Source organism: Hibiscus syriacus, unplaced genomic scaffold (genome assembly GCF_006381635.1).
Source record: "Hibiscus syriacus cultivar Baekdansim isolate YM2019G1 unplaced genomic scaffold, ASM638163v2 tig00110300_pilon, whole genome shotgun sequence".
NCBI classification, from domain to species: Eukaryota; Viridiplantae; Streptophyta; class Magnoliopsida; order Malvales; family Malvaceae; genus Hibiscus; species Hibiscus syriacus.
In genome coordinates, this window is record NW_024062669.1 from 506,849 (window position 1) to 525,238 (window position 18,390).

Sequence of the window (18,390 nt, forward strand, 5' to 3'; positions counted from 1 at the left end):
CTTATGTGCTTTTTTTTATTTGGAGTTGGACCTCGAGACCACGGGTGTAATGTAGAAGCGAGTCTAATCACTAATTTTCCCATTTAATTAAATTTCAAGGTTCATTTAGAAAAAGGTCTTACTTCTCTAACAAGCATTGACAAATGAGAAATGTTTCCCCGACCCTTGTAAGGAAGGGAAAATCCATCATTATTTTTGCTTTTAAGAATAAAAAACAATAAACAAGTTTTAAGTGGGAGCAGATAGATAAACAAAGGGACATTAGTATATTAATATGGGCATTAGAAACAGAATAGGGAAATTGATTTCCAGAAACAAATAACACTAATGACGCTTCCCTCAACCAAAATATAAATATGATGATACATCATTACAAAAGCAGCAGATCCTGATTCTGATTTTGTGGGATCCACTCATCCGACAAGCAAGCCTCTTAAACCTTCCTGGTTGTTGGCCATACCCATCTTCCCATTTCAACAACACCACACCCAATCCTTGTGCTTCCAAATCCATCTAATTTCTATCAATTCTCAGACAGTCCCACACAGCACACATTTTAGTCAAGACTATAGAAGCTAAAGTTATACTAGTACTAAATTTTCACATGCCACTGGTAGTTTTTTTAAGAGAAATCAAATTCAAAGCTCCCTTTCACATCATGGGGGAAGAACTATCAAGGGAGGGAAAACAAGGGCAAAAGATCTTCACCGAAAAACATTGGCAAAAAGCCAAGAAACAAAGCTCTGTTTGATTCTCTCCTAAGAGTTTGCTTCTCGGAACAACCCTCTGTACAAAAATGCTGAGATCAGTCACCATTCCCTGATAGGCTGATGTTCACCCTGACTAACCTATAATAAGTTTAAAAATGGTAAAATTTATGGAATTAGTAATACTCTTTTAGACTTGTTTGTAGCGGCAGTCAATTAAGAACTAGTTGTCGGCATTTGGTTTCGGTAGGAGAATCAGATGCATCATAAAGACCCCTTTTCCTGTTTATTTGACCACAAGTGTTTAGAGTATTGTAGGCGTTAATGCTGGTCAGGGAGTCTTGGAGGAGTTGCGGGGGTGGTGGAGGTGAAGGAAGTGTCACGGGTGGGATCTCAAAGGACTCGAGTGGTGGTGGTGGGTGTCTCCATTGAGGCAGTGGTCCAGCTAAAAGAAGGGTTTGCAAGAGCGGCCCAGCTTTCATCACTGCCTGTAAAAGCTTTCCCTTTTCAGGCAATGGCTTATCAGGCACTAGTTCTATGGATTGAGATGGTGGTGCTGGTGGCAGTTGTGGTTGTTGAACTGGGTCAAGAACAGGAGATGAAACAATGCTTCCCTCACAATCAGAGGAAGAGAAACCATTGTTGGAGTCAATTCCTCTTTTGCGTTCATCCTCTACGCCAGAAACTCCGGAGAGAGGAGCAACATGTTGCTGCTGTTGCTGTTGGTGAAGCAGGAGCTTCTCAAGGAAAAGTTTCCGGCATTTCTCCTGTGCTTCATCTCTCTCTCTCGTTGCCTTGCTTAGCAACTCTTTGAGTTGGATTAATTGGTCATCTCTCTTCTCCATCTCCTCCTGAGCTGCCATCCTAGTCTGTTCTAGCTCCAAAGTAGTATACAAAAGAGAATACCTAAGCTCCTCCATTGTCTGCATAATTAAAGAAAAAACCCAATTTTACATACTCAAACATAAGAAAGAGAGGAGCAGCAAGAAATGTGTGTGTTGTTACCTTTCCCTGACAGAAGTAAGCCAAGCTAAGAAGAGGGCCTCTCTGACTGTCCATGTTCTCAGAGATGGAAACCTCAGAAGAACTGAAGTTAAAAGTGATTCTTGTTTGCTGTTCAAGCGTGAGAACTGAGAATAAGGGAGAGAAATAGAGGATAAATAAAACAAATATGGGGCTTACGGGTGTAATCTTCCAAGTCTTATAAGGGGCAGCAACAGAAACTGTTGTTTTCTTGATTTTCCTGTCCCTTTTCTGTTGCTTTTTCTTTTCTCTAAATAAATATAACAGAGGTTGGACAAAAGCCTATCGATTCCCCAATTCTAATATCCCCCCATGGTTGGTCAGTCTTTCGAACTCAAACCATGGCATTGCCAGGCACCCAACGCCAAGTAGCCTCAACAATCATACATGGCATCAAATGCCTGCCATTTTCAGCTTTAACCAATAATCACACCTCTGCTCCTTTGGTTCTACTACATTAGCTTGTCCCTTTACTTGTTTTGGCCACCTTATCTAGATGAATTCAACTTACCAAGGGGGAAAACAAAAGAAATATTTGTTACCTTGAAAAATGTATGAAATCAGCAATCAACGTTCACGTTTGTTTTGGTCAAAACCCAATAATGTAAGGTTTTTACTTCAAAAAATGAATACTGAGAATATCTAACACTAAATTATTTGCATGATTAACGAAATTACACATTAAAATTCTCTTCTGTAATTTATATTGTTCTACTGCTTAGGTTGTAAAGGAAACCGCGTTGTCTATTTTACCCAATTTTCTCATTTCCATTGATTGGATTTTGAAAAGCATAGGGTCTGATTCCGCCCCTATAAAGATCAATCTTTTTACCATAACGCAAATAGTTTAATTCGGAAAGCTGGACACGTGTAAAGATTTAAACATTATAAAACATACCCAAGGTCAGAAGCTGTTGAATACGGTTGGATTTTGCAGTTAAAATAAGATGACATCGTCCTTTGTTTAACAAAATTTTCCAATCATAATATATACCAAATCCAAGTGCTTCATTAGTTTAAATAGTCGGCCCAAGAATCTTGAACAAGACAATGTTTGGTTTCAATCATATGTCTCTCATTTTTTTAGTTCAAAGTGAAGGTAAAATAAATTGGAAAAAGGAATTTAGTTTTCTTGTCCTATAAAATATCTTATTCTTTCACTGAATAAATAATCTGCCCCTATTGTCTTGTTATTGTTATTCTCTTTTGGTTATGGAATACTTTCTTGGCATGTGATGTGGGTTGGTGGCAAAAACTAATGTTTAGGTACCCAAAAAACGAAGAAATTATTTATCATATTATTATGTTATTATATAACTATTTTATAAAGTTCTTATACGAAGATTGGGAATGATTTTATTTTTTGGCGCTAAATTTAGGAAACAAAAATCAGCATGCCTGTAATGACAAGCAAAGATAAATTATGGAAATGAAAGCATCCGTGGAACTCGTTTGTTGACTTAAAGAATGTTTGCATGTGCAATTTTCTTTTTGGAATATATTACAATTTAGAAGCCTATAAATGTAGATAATTCATATCCCAAAATGTTTACTCGTGTGTGTGTGTGGCTTGTTCCACACCCATCATGTTCATATGTTTGGGGTCAATGGTTCATTGTTTCAATGGTCCATAAAGGGAGCTGGTAACCAAACTTTCTCACCAATATTTTCCCAAGAAAGCTGATGGACCCAATTTCGCACCATAAAAGTCGTCATTGTTGTAAAGTGGAAAGCCTTCCCTTTGACTAATTCACGACCCTTGTGCTACCCTAACAAGTTTAATCAATTAATTATTTAAATCATTTTTTATAGAATCAAAGAAGATAAAAAAAGAAATGTTGAACATAGGGATGAGTTATAGGTGTTGGTATTTGAATTTCTTTTGAACATGTTGCCTATAAAAGTCTTAAAATCTTACAATCTAAACCAAAAATAACCCTAAAAACTAATGAAGTAAATAATAATTCAAGGGTATGACAATTTGGAATTACGAGGCGAGGAAACATGCGAAGCGAGTAAAATCCAAAATGGAGGGAATAACAAAATGAGCGGCCGCGGCTGCCTTTATGTCCCATCTAATGATATTAGGGGTGTTTGGTTTAAGGATTGTGGGATTCTCATATTTGGTTAGTCGGGAATCTCATTCCCGATAATGTTTTATTACTAATAGTAGATTTTTTGGGTATATTACCGGGAATGTCATTACCTTCATTCCCTTAGGTGTTGTAACATTACCGGCGTTTTAGACTAAAATGCCCTTAAATTTTTATTTTTTTTCTAAAAATATTCTTCTCCTGTCATTGAATAATAAAAATTCTACGAAGGTTAAATTACAAATTTATCCTTCAATTATTTTAGATTTACAAAAAAAAATCTATAATTAAAATTTTATATGAAGTTTAGGGGTTTAAAAAAATTTACCCTTTCATTAAACCTTTTTTATATTTTTAATTTTGTATAAAAAATTATATAAATATTATGAATTTAATTTTAAAAAAAATATATAAATATTTTACAATTTGTAATATTATACAAATTGGTCAAATATACATTCCAATAATCTTTTATTCCTTTAACCAAACACGGTAATCTTACATTCCTGCTAAACCAACCAAACACAAAATACAATATTTCCAGTAATCCTATTCCTTGATAATCTTTTATTCCCACTGATAATCTTACATTCCGTAAACCAAACGCACCCTAAAGGTGAGTGATATTATGTTGATCAATGTATGGGCATTATTGGACTATGAAAATCAACCTGCAGATGGGGCTTGCCTTAGGAAACGGCAAACTCAAGCATCAGACACAATTGCCTCCTTTCCCCACTGTTTCGACACTGTGTTTGTGCGATCATCATTACCATCACCCTTCCCTTTATTTCTTACTGTTTCTGTCTTCCAGAATCAAAATCTTGGCCCTTCCCCCCACTTGCTTTTATATATCTACGAACAGTATGCAGTGGCTGAATGCTCTCTGGATATACCTTGAACTTTCAATCATGCAATGGCAAATATATAATTAACAAAGTTGAGTCCTTGTCCATGGGGTATGTAAAGTTCAAGGTAAAATAAATTATAGTTGGATTTCCATCAAACCTCAACAATGTGCAGTGGGTTTTTAGATAGAAATCAAGTGGAGTTGAAAATTTGCATAAAATGTCTTCCCCGAGTATCATTTGCTCATGGCATGTGCTTTGTTATGAGATAATCATCATCGTGATAGTCATAATAATGCTAATTATTGTTTTAATAAACCGAATATATTTGAAGATCCTTACATAAAGCCTACCACTTCAGATGCTCCTTCAAGGATATGTTAAAAAAAAGTCACACATAGGAGACAACATTTATCATTACAGGATCACCTTTACCAACACGATATGATATGCTTTAAACTATTATTTTCATACAAAAATACTTACCCTATAATCTAATCTGAAGAATTTATTGGAGGGACCCATCTTTACACCATACATGGCTCTGCCCCCCACGATTTCGTCTTTGTTGTAGTGCCACTAAACCACGAGTATGTCAAGAAGCAAAAACAGAGAAACTTGAACCGAGGTGACTATAAAGCTATAATGAACCCATCAAGATTCAAGGGTAAAATTGAATAAAGGGGGTTAACGAGTTTCTTTTATGGCAGTTAAAAGGAATCAATTCTACGGAAAGTTCAAGTTGTTCACATATACGCTATTCCTTTGACTATCACTTTGTTAATCATCTTAAGAGTAACAGAAGGTTGCTCATGTGTTCTTTTGACTGCCACTTTTGAGTGTAAAATTTTATTTATTTTATTTACTGTCAAGTAAAACCCGAAATTCGGATGAATGGACATAGCTTTGTAACAAGAGTGCTATCATTTCCATTTTAAATCGTTGACGCCGTATGCTATGTTTTCCCATTCATTTATATGAATTTTGACATATAACTCATAAAACTAAACTTCAAAGTATATTTAATATAAAAACTTTTTAATTAATTTCAAAAAATTATAGATTAATATATAAAAAAAACTAATTATTGAATGCGTATGCAGTTGTTCGGCCTCAACCACCAAATCCAGTTTCTATATCATTGTTCCTACAACAGCTGTGTGTATTTGGATGTGATACTAGATTTAGTTCCCACAAGAAGATATAGGGAATTTGTATTACGTGATTGATTTTGAAGATTTGGATGTGATAGCAAACTGAGATTTAACATATTACCTATACAATATTTTTTCGAATCAAATCAATTCCATAGTATACGATTGTCCCATACCCCCAACGAAAGAAAATAAAACCCACATATATATGTATGTATATATATATATATACACACACATATGATTATTTCTCTTATGTATTCATATATTAAATTATGTAAAAAAATAATATATATATATATAAAAGATACTAAAATCATGTTTAATAAAAATTAAATTTAATTCAAAATTTTATATCAAGTTCAGAATAAATGAAAATATTAAATTTAAACAAAAATTGAATTTTATTTCTATAATGTTAATAATTTCGGGTAAAAAAATCATTCCAATCCACCAGTGATGATCCCGAGTTTCGACTTTCAATACATCAAAAGGGGTGGAATATTAATAAGAACTTTTCTGTAAATAAAATAGAATATAATAGGTAAATGATGGTTTAGTGTTGGGGAAATGAATGATCAAAAGTGGGGTCACAACGGCTACTACCTGTCGGGTGGGAGCCACAGGGAACATCATGGTTGCCAACTATTTTGATTAAGCCATGTGGGGTCCCATTAGGCAGAAAGTAAAAATGGAATAATATAGAGGGATTGCAATGGACATTTGGCCATTGCCCCTTTAGTCATTAGGTGGGTCGTCAATTCCGTCTCAAATCATATCATGGCCTCGGATCTTTGGAATCCCAAGCGGTCGTTATGCAAAAGCTAAAACAATCCAAGTTTATGTTGCTGTAATTATTATGCCTAATCTACTCTGTTTACTTTTACTCCTCTTTCATATTATTATATTAATTTAATATGCTAAGCAAATTATTTGAATAAACCTCCATTGTTGTCTATATAATGGAGAAATGTTAGGTTTCTTTGTTTAGAAATTATTTTTCTATTCCATTTCATTCAGTCCAAAGTTAGTTGAGTTACTGTGGCTTCTGTTTTATATCATGAAACATGTTTCTTTTTTCCTTACGCGGTTACATTTTTATGGAACATCCTTTAACTGCAAGTTAATCTCATTCTTTCACATTTTGACTCTTGATAAACCTTCTTTATTTTCGGCCAGGAGAAAAAGGAAAGTTACATTATATAAATTAGAGTTTATTTTGATCATTTTATCAAATTATCACTTAATACTTTGATAAAATATAAATCTAATTTAAAAAATATAATGCGAGTTTTGTAACAATTATTATTATACATATGAAAATATTATGTTATTATCATTGTTTTGAAAATCGGATCAGATCGACCGGTTCAACCGAGAACCGCTGTCTGATCCGGTTCATTGTAATCCGGTTAAATCGTTACTACTGAACTGGCTGAACCGCCATTTTTTTTAAAATTAAACCAAACGACGTCGTTTGTTAAACGAGTCAAGTCGAACTCGAGTATTGCTAAGCTCGAATCGAACTTGAAAACTTTAAAAGTAAGCTTAACTCGACTCAAACTCACGAGCTAAAAATTATCAAGTTCAACTCGAACTCGAAATATAATATTGAAACTTGAACTCGAAAAGGCTCGAACTCAAAAAAAAATTAGAAGTTCAATTGAAGCCTAAAATTCGAGCTTGATTGAAGTGAAAGAATAGTTCACTCTATGCTCACCGAAAGGCTCTATGATTTTGAATGACAAATTACCTCTATTATTTATAGAAGTTAGTTGAGATGCTCTTCTATGTTTCTTAGCCATGTGAGATTGTTTTGTTCTCATATTTTTACTCTTTAGACTTATGGGATGCTCTTCTATGTTTCTAAGTCATGCGAGATTGATTTAAAAAAAAAAAATTAAACCAAACAATATCATTTTGTTATGATTTTTTTAGCCTAAAATTTATTTTTTTTATTATAGTTATATAATTATATTTATTATTTAATATATTTTACCTTAAATATTATGTTGTAGTTAATTTGAATCATTTTGTTTCACTTGATTTTATGTTTTTAACTTATATATGTTATGACTTGTTTTGAATATGACTTGTGATATAAAAAATTATTTTTTATTAATATTTTTGGTATTTTTATTTAATTTTTTAAATAATTATGATGTCGTCCGGTTCTTCCAACCGATCAAATCGGTTCAACCGATTAAACCAGTGAACCGGTTCGCTAACCGATCCGGTTCTAAAAACCATGGTTATTATTACAAGCCGGATCGAATTGAAGATTTTTCTCCGTAAATATAAACCTGATCTCATTCTTTATAACATCCTACACGATTCAAGTTTTTTTTTTTAATAATTCTATTAAATTTTATTATAATCAATAAAATGCAAACCAAATTATCATGTTGTATTCAATATAAAATAGGTCATACACTAAGAAAAAAATCCCTTTATAAAATTCAAATAGAAAATTTCATAATAAATTAAACAAATGAATAAATATTTGTTTTATTAGATAGAGTATACAATGATCTTCGATTATAGGAAGTTATTTTGTTGAATCCATCGATTATTGAAAGTTATAAAATGGTCATCCGATTATTCATACGTTTCAAACTCATCATTTTACGTCAAAAAATTGGTTGTCGTCTGAGTTGGATAATAATCTATTGACTAAGATATGATAAAATCTTATTTTAATGATGTTTAACGGTATAGTCGTTGTTTCAAGCACTAACTCGACAATATAATGTTTCAAGCATTAGTTCGACGATATAATGTAAATGAAGATTTAATCCACAAAATACAATTCAAAGGGTTTTGAGATCAGATTTTATCATATCTCAATAAATCACTATTTTTTAATTGATAAGAACGAGTTTGAAATATACGAATAGTCGAGTGACTATTTTATAATTTTTAATAGTCGAAGGACTTAATAAAATAATATTTTATAAATAGCATTTTATAAATTTTAATAATCTAATAACTCAAAAAAAATGTCCAAACCATTTATATACTTTATCTTATTTTATTTCAATCTTTATTTAAAAAGGTCCAAATGGCGGGTGAAGTAACGCGGTTTGGGTCTCAAAAGTCTAATAAAACGACGGCCCATTTTGTCCCTTTACTTGAAATTGTCTTTTCAAAGTAGGCTTAAAATAATCAGAATATATGGGATATTTCCGATTGGTATCTTTCCATTAATCAAAGATTAATTTGATTTAATATTTCACAGTTACAATATATGAATGATAATGATGGGGTATACAAAAATATAATGGGGCTCCTTTTTTCAATTTAAAAAGGAAAATAAACACCAAATATATTTTTTATCAGCAGATTAAAAAGGGCGGTGGTCCCACACGGTTTTGTAATGTAACGAGGAATTCACATGCTACACACAATCCCAAATTTGGCAACTGCCTACTAATGTCTGCTTATGATACTTTTAATAAAAAATTAGGACGTGATACCAAATTTTAACTCGTATAAAAAATTAATGCTTTAATATAATATATATATTACTGATAAATGTAATTTAACATAGTTAAACATGATACGTCTATATTTAATAACATATACTTGATTTTTTATATAAAAAATTATTTCAAAAATGAGTTTATATGTAAAATATTTTTCTCAAAAGATTTTAACGAAAATTCTTAATCATTGTCGTGTTCACATTATTTTTATTAAAAATAAGAAACTGCAGCATGCATTATTCCTCTATTAACATGGATGTTCGTTTAAAAAGATGGATTTAGGCAAAGTTGATCATATTGTTGATTAAATATCTAATAATCAGAATGGATTCCAAATTAGATATTTAACGGTTCATTAATATCTTTTGATGCTTTAAAAATATGATATTTTAATTTGAAAAAACAAACACCCTAGTGTTAATAGAACATGGCTTCTGTCTGATGCTAAACTGAGAATACAGTGTTAGAGAAAATAAATTATTTGAAGGGATCCAAAATGAAATCATTTAAAAGGATTAGCGAAGCAAAATAAATAAAATATTAAAGAGTAATGTAAAATCAATTTGATTACCAGCTGATGAAGAAGATGCATTCATGGACCCACCACAATTTGAAATGTCATGAAACCAAAGCCCATGGAAAATGGAGAATCGAAAGCCCGAGATTTGTAAGAAGCCACCAAATCCAAAAAAAAATGGAAACGACAAAGAAAGTTGGCTGGCTCTGGGCACGTCCAACAACAACAAAAGAAGACTAAATCAAGCAAAAGCATCTTTGAGTTTCGAAATGCACACATGGATTGCATCCTGATTTGACATTAGGCCACCGTATTTCAACTGAATTGTGTTCGTCGTGAACAGATCATCTCCAAAAACAAATAAAGATATAAAAGTAAAAATACTTTATTTGATCGAATCAAAATGAAATCATTTTTTAAATTGGAAAAGACAAAGAACACTACACATCAAGTTAAATCAAATCACAAATTCCATTCATCTAGAGCCAATTGTGTGAAAAAGGATTATCGATCCTTCAAGTGGCTGGTTCCAGCTGGCCAAGAAAATGCAATTTTTTATTTCCTTTTGCTGTCTTACACAATCATTTACCAGTTAAAACAGGACAAAACCAGATGTTTGTCCATGAAATCGAGCCCTTTATGAAGGCCGCCTTTGTTTTCTTTTTGCGTAGTTGTCACCCATTGGGCTTCTTTGAGGATGCCAGATTGGCAGATAGTTCACTCATTTTCATCAAAGTTGGCCATTGCAAAAGATTGGGCCAAGTGCCAAAAAATTTGAATTTTGAAGCCTTCACTGTTAGAGCACATGGTAGTAGATTTTGTCTCCTTTACCAATAATTTAGCGCATTCTTTTGTCAGTTCCAAACACAAACATTCGGCCTAGCATGTGATTGCACACCTCTTCAAAGCTGTAGTAGGGTCCAGGCCTCACAAAAATGTTTCTTCTACTCAGATTCATGGTCTTTCCAATGGGATGGGACTCTAAAAACCCTTTTCTTAGACGCTTTACATAATGAGACTATTTTTAGAATAAATTTTTTAAAATCAATTACTACGTTATTTATTTAACTTGATTTATTTAGAAGAAGATAAATTTATAATATTTATTTAGAGAATATAAAATTTTATGAAATTATTTATTTATCAAATATATTTTTTACGATTATAATCTTTTTCTTGAATCTAACTCATTAGATAGCAGATATTACAAGCATTTTGATGGATGGGATTGGTTAAGACTTAAGAGTGTTTTTGTTTTTTGGTCTTGCAAAGGAATAGGATCCAAATAAATAGTGGAGAGGGTCCTCCATGACTCCGCTTTTTAAAAGGTTAACTGCAATGGTCCACACACTGAGTGTAATGATATGTGAAAGGAGTCAACCTCAGAGACAGCTCTAACCTCCTTGATTTTATAGTTTGATTCATACAAATTTCCCAAGAGGGATTTTAGCTCTAGGTTTTTATAGACAAAAGATCAATTGGATCACCTTTGATCTTTTGTCGTAAGACCCAAAGAATTTGTTTATATAACAAGTATACAGAATGAACTAAGTTCCATTTTGTGTAGCGCTTACTGCAGGACTTTTTAAAGTGCGTGTATAGTTTTGTTTAGGAATAATTGTTGGAATGAAGAATCTTCAGCTTTAGAAGTGCCCTGATTCATGACACCACTAATTACTTAAAAAAAGGTGTAATCATCACTGACTTTTACAAGTTTAAATTGACCACTCCTTGCCGTTCAGCCGCTTCTTCTATCTCTACTTTCCACCCTCTAATCACTAATCTCGACTCTCCACCTTAAACCTGCGGGTTAAAACCTTGCTTCTTTCTTTCTATTTGATGTCGTGCTGATCATCTTCACCTTGTATACTTTTATGTCGTGGGGATTAAAATAGTACTAAGTAGCAATTCATCTTGTACTTTGAAGTGCTATTATTTTAAGCACCTTTATCCTACTTAAAAAGTATCCAAAAAGTTTTTTTACCAGAATAATTTAAATCAAGACCACCACGACATGTCAAAATCCAAAACTCCCTCGAAAGCTCATAATTACACCTTGATGAGATGAAACTGATATATTGTCAAACCTTAACTTCAATAATGAATTATTAATTGAGGGTGGTGGGGTGATTATTTTACACATATTTGAGGAGGGAAAAAGTACAAACTTTACACATATTGTGATTAGGGAAAAAGGAAGAAGTGAGAGAATTGAAGAAAGTGTCAGTTCATCCATTAGAAAAAAATAAGCAAATTACAGAAAGGCGGCCGCCACACGCAATTTGGAGCAGGGTGGCCACTGGCCATTGCTTTGCGTTGCCAACAAGAGACGACATTATTTTGGTTACGCGTAGAGATAACTAATGGATGTTGGGTGTTCCACGTTAATTGAGAAATGCACTCTGAAGTCATTTTGGGTCCCCCTCCTAGGGTGAGCAACGAAATGAGAAAACGAAAAACCGATACGAACCGAGTAAAACGGTTCGATTCGGTTCGGTTTGGTTTTAAACGGTTCGGTTTTCGATTCGATTTAAATATTTCATTTTTTTAATTCGGTTCGGTTCGGGTTTTCCATATAGAACCCATTTGTTCCATATTAAACCGAATAGGCAATTTTGTAAAAAAAATTATAGTTTCAAGTGATTTTTTCATTGAAAAACCGAACCGAACCGAAAAACCCGAACCGAACCGAAAAAACTGATTTCGGTTTTTTCGGTTTTTTAACTATTCGGTTTCGATTTCGGTTTAAATATTGAAAAACCGTTTATTTCGGTTCGGTTCAATTTTTGGTAAAAAACGAACCGAACCGAATACACCCTACCCCTCCCCATGAGTTAGAGTTATCCACACGTGTGCCAAAATACTCGATTGGGTGAAGATCATGCTTTGGACAATACTCCCACAATTAATTAATTACCAAACTAATACTTACCTGTTCCGGTCATATTCAAGTCACAACTGCCTCCTTTAACTAAAATTTATTTAAACCAAATTGTGGGTAGAAAATTTAAAGTTAGATACCAAACGCAAATCAAGACAATTGAAACGCATTACTTATTATATATTTGGTTATGAAAAAAGTATAAAATTTGGTTAAGTTCAGAACGTATGAACTTTATTTTTTGGGTTTTATAATAGGCATGTAAGCCTAACTACTGGGTCCTCATTTATTTTGCCTCTCCTCCCTACTTGCCGTGTACGTGGCTCCTAAAATCAACGGAAAAACAAATATATCGAATTCTTCTTGTGGAGGAAGCATTTGGTTCTGGATCATGATCACTTCTTACAAATGATATGATTTTCTTTTTTAAAAAAGGTAAAAGGTTAGTAATGCCTTAAAAATTAAGGTTTCTTTAACAAAAGCACATGCAGAATGGCACGCAGTAAACAAACAAGCACGAGGCGGGCAAGGGACAGATTCTGCAGAATATAACCATTAATTCACGCTTTCTCAAATTTTCTTGGCTGTTTAAAGACAAGTATATTATTATTATTTTTTATCTCTAATCGAATCGAAAAGGACCAATTCCAACCACCGTCACATCTTAATATATTTGTAATATGAATGTCAAAGCACAGGTTAGTTATGCAATTATGAAAATTGTAATTGGTCAAGAGTAATATTTGAACTTAGTTAATGGTATTTGGAAATGCTGCTATATTCTATGCCCAAAATATTTGGGTATGATATAACGTTATATTAACAACCGGTAAAGACAACCTCATGCGGTGTAGTAGGTAAGATGTCACAAATTCTAGGCTCTCGTTTGTAATAGGTGAACTTAAAAATGGAGTACTTTCAAAGCTTTGGATTGGAGGTTTGTAATTCAAGCTTCAATGAGTAGTCCTAAGGGGGTTATCTGTGTCTGAATCATTGCTTTCAAGTACACCAGCTACAATTTGTTGTATGAAGATCACCATAAATGACACATACAGGTAGGATTTTTAACATGTTTATGCCCTTCTTCTTTCTATTTCTCTATTTAACTTTGATAAATAAATAAGTTTAAAGCTTCAGGAAATCTTCTGCTTCCTCTTTGATTATATAGAAAAACAGAAGAAAATGATCAGAGTAAGATTAAAATAATAATTGAATTGACTGACATTAAAATTGATGATCCAATTAGTTAAATTGATGGGATTAGATAACTAATCATATGATTCATTTTGGAACAGTTAAACACATAAAAATCAGATTAAAAAACAAAATAGGTGAACTGATTAAATTATATTCCCTATTTTTCTCTATGTTATTATGTTTTATATTTTTCATTCAATAATAATTAAACTGAAAATTCAATCAATTAAATTAAATATAGATGATTAAGTTGATTCAATCATCCATCTAATCTTTACAACAATACTATTTAATATTTAACAAACATCTGATCAGATTTGAATATTTCAAAATTAAAAGAGATGCAACCTCAAAAACTTGAAAGATTTTTTTCATACATTTTTGTCCATTTCCTTTTTGACCTTTTTCCCTTGGCTTGCCACCCTCTCATTTTTTTTCTTCTAACATAGACAAATAGGGATGTATTTGTTAAATATAAAACTTTAATTTAATTAAATATTTTTAAGAAAATTAATATGAAGTAGAGAAGTATGCAAACTGAAGTCAAAATTGTGAAGTGACTTCTAAAAAAAAAAGAAGACTTTTACAACTCCACTATTCCCATATTTAAGAAGCTAATAAATATCTTATCAAAAAAGAAGATAATAAATATCACAAAGGATTCCCTCCGCAACCTGGCAAAAAAGATCGCAACCGTTGATCAAAAACAAAGCTGGTCATACCTAAATCAGCAAAGTAACATTTCATTAAAAATTCAAAGGATTAACTACAAAAAAGTGCCCAAATTATACATTTTTTCTATTTAGGTACATAAACTTTTTTTGTTAATGTAAGTGTCTAACGTTACGAATGTTATCATTTTAAGTGTATTGATTGTAACAACTATTAAAAAAGCTCGTTAAGTGACATGTATCATATTAATATAATTTTCACAAATTTATTAAAGTAAACAACTTAAAATTATATATTAAAAAAGACATTGTTGGAATTGTCTTTCGGTTGGGCCCGAAATTGGGCTTCGACTTAAGAAAATGGGTTAGGAGTCGCCACCGATCATTTATCTAAAAATAAATGGGTTGACCGGATACCTTATTTCTTACCTGATCTGCGTCTTCCCAGTGATATGTCGGATTCGGGAGTCGGTTACAGTCAAGGAAGGGTTAGCACCCTTGAACTGAGCTTTTTGTACTACGCAATTTCCAGTTGTCTTTAATTAAGAAAATCATAATTTTAAATTAAAAGGTAAAAGTTGATCTGAATTACTTACCTCTGATTGGCTGAACGAAAATCCTTAAAAGACTTAAATGTCAAATTTGGAATAAGAAACCGAATTGGTTTGAGATATAAAATGCTAATAAACAAAAAAAAGATGAAAAAGATTACAATGACAAAATAAAAAAACAGAAAATAAAATAAAAAAATAAGGAAAAAAATACAAAAACATAAAGAAAAAAAAAAAATAAAACAATAGTAAAAATGAAGACAAAATGAAAATGAAACGTGAACAAAAGTAAAAGATAATAATATATATAAAAAATATAAAGAATATATACATACATATATAATAAGTTATCATAATTAATATAATAGATAAAAACGATAGGAAAAATAATAGAGATATAAAATATTATGTAAAAATAAATAAATAAATATATACATATATATTATAAAGTAATAAAAATAAAATCAGAAAATAACAATTAATATATATAATACTAGACTTATAAATGAAATGTTAATAGCATGCATATGTATATATATATATAATGACAAAGTATAATAAAAAAATAATCAAACAAAGATAATCATAATATACGTATAATAATAATAAATTTATAAATAAAATATTAAAAATACATACATATGTAAACTAATATATATAGCATAAAAACAATCAAATAAAAAAAGAAAAAATTAAAATGTATATATAATAATACAAATAATAAAAGGAATAAATAAAAATATTTACATAATAAATGAAGGACTAATATGAAAGAAAAGTCGAAATTGGGGCTAAATTTGAAAGCAATCGGGGAAATTAAAATTGATTTGGGGCTAAAATTAAAGGGTTTAAAAAATGGGGGACCAAACAGCGATTATCCTACTTTGTTTTAAAAAACAAACGGGTCTAGATGCAGGTATGGATCGGGTCAGGCGGTCTGATGGGCTAATTATTTAAACAAAATTTTTTTCCTAAAAAACTCATTTTCTCTATTCTCTCACCAAAAAGCCCCCTATTCATATTATACTCTCAACTGTTCTTCACAATGAAGAACGAGAGCCTTGGTTTTCAGATTCTAGGGGTTGCGCCGCCTCGTCGGTCATCGGCGACAAACCTTTAAAAAAATTGATTTTTCGAAAGCCCATAACACCCTCATCACGAAAAACGCCATAGATTTTTAAAATAAGCCTTGTAGGGGCGTAGATCTAAAAAGAAATTTTCAAATACCCCCTATTTCGGTCATCGGCTTTTAGCGTTTTACATCCAAGAGATAACATGCACACCGAAATAATGAAAGGTGGGCCTTTTCACCTTATGCTTATTCTCTAATAATCGCAGAAAATGCTTTTAATATCACTGCTCGTATTTTGTGGAAATTTTGTGATTGCCGAATGCACTGCTAGAAGATTTGTGTAAAATAATTGCAAAAGTTTGCTTGTATTTCGTATGAAATCCTCTGTTACAAACATTGAAAATTACATCGTTTTATAGCCTTGGATTCGGCTATTTTTAGAGCTATTTGATTCATAATAGGACTCTAATATTTGTTTGTTGATTATGCGAGATCCTTGCGCCGGAAGGTTCGGCGTTGGGGTATGTAGCCGTAGGGATCGGAGGCGCGGGTGAGGGCTTACGGCGCTGGGATGATGCTGAAGCAACTAGGGTTTCCAAATAAACCCTATGTGTCATTTGCTATGGACCGTTGGATCTCATCTAGATCCAACGGTCACTGTTGCTGGCGGTTAGAAGCAAGAGTGGGGGGAGCTAGGGTTTCTCGCAGGCTTGTTGGGCTAATTCTGCTGGGCCACATGTATTTCATTTGTGTCTGGGCCTGATTTGTTGGTCTGCAATATGTAATAAAATAATTAATATAGTATATAATATGTTTAATACATTATATATTATAATGGTGCATTATATGGGACGAAAATATTATGTCTACAGCTACTCCTCTTTGCTCATTATCGTGTAACGAAAATAGAGCAAAAATTAAAGACACAAACTTCGTCCAATGTGATGATTGATCTGTTAATTCAAAATGAATCACAAAAATGACTCTATAACACCCCCAACCTGTACCTGACCCGGATACGAGTCCGAGGTGTCACATTGACTTTTCAAACTTTGACTCTTGACAAAATTCAAAGAAAATTTAAACATCTCATTAAAGTAAAAGTGGTTTAGTTACATAAATTGACCACAATAACCAAAATCGATCAGATCATATTTAACTCAATCAATTAGTACATGCCAACTATATTCAAAATAACAAAAATCAATTAACTCATCTATTTTCTGATATGAAATCTTGTAACGGAGATGCTGACCTGAATTACTCTTCTTCTCTTCTCTTATAGCTTCTGTAACCTACGTGTGAAACAATCACACGCTAAGTCTATGACTTAGTGAGGCATAAAAACTTATAATGCACTTTATAACATATATCAATACATGCATGTTCTGTTCTATCATGCTATACCAAATTACATGATTCCCTCATATCATGAAAAATCTTATCAGATTAATTAAAATAAATAAATAAATACACATAACTCATCATTAGCAGTTTATTATGTAATCACATACTTTTAGGCTTAACCTTTTCAATCAAACACTATACACACACAACATCATATCATTTGTATAACATTTATCATATCACTAACATATATTTGTTTATATCTCTTGATTAGCCCATGTACATATGTGAGAACTATAGATATGTGAGTTTATGGAGGTTGTGCACTAATGCTGTCACCACAGCTCATATAAATGCACCGAAGTGCCTCATAGAATTGCACCATAGTGCCGCGTAGAATTGCACCGTAGTGCTATATAATAATGTCCATAAGGACCACATATCATTCCTTAAGAATCATATACATATACTAGGGATCAAGTATGTATCTCACCAGACTTCACACATGTTCCAAAGAATACATATATGTCCCGAAGGACCACATATCATTCCTTAAGAATCATATACATATACTAGGGATCAAGTATGTGTCTCACCAGACTTCACACATGTTCCAAAGAATACATATATGTCCCGAAGGACCACATAAACCCTCGACTCTTGGCATGCCAACTATACCCCTAGCTCTCATGACACATAACATGGGCATTGTCATTTATATCATTTCACTTCACTTATTCATATCATTTCCTTTCTGTCACGTACCACATGTACATGTAATCATTGATCTTACAATCACATATTTCATATAGTCACTTGGCTTATTTCATTTCACATTGGGCAT

General features: G+C 32.3%; 1 protein-coding gene across 1 annotated transcript; it reads right to left on the reverse strand.

The window, feature by feature from the left end:
* Positions 1-259: 259 nt before the first annotated feature.
* Positions 260-1,880, reverse strand: LOC120116651 (protein enabled homolog). The gene is made up of 2 exons (XM_039137073.1): positions 1,713-1,880; positions 260-1,630 (listed from the first exon to the last, which is right to left on the reverse strand). The coding sequence occupies exons 1-2, from the start codon at positions 1,764-1,766 to the stop codon at positions 920-922; spliced, it is 765 nt and encodes a 254-aa protein (XP_038993004.1). The 5' UTR covers positions 1,767-1,880; the 3' UTR covers positions 260-919.
* Between the last annotated feature and the right edge of the window lie 16,510 nt (positions 1,881-18,390).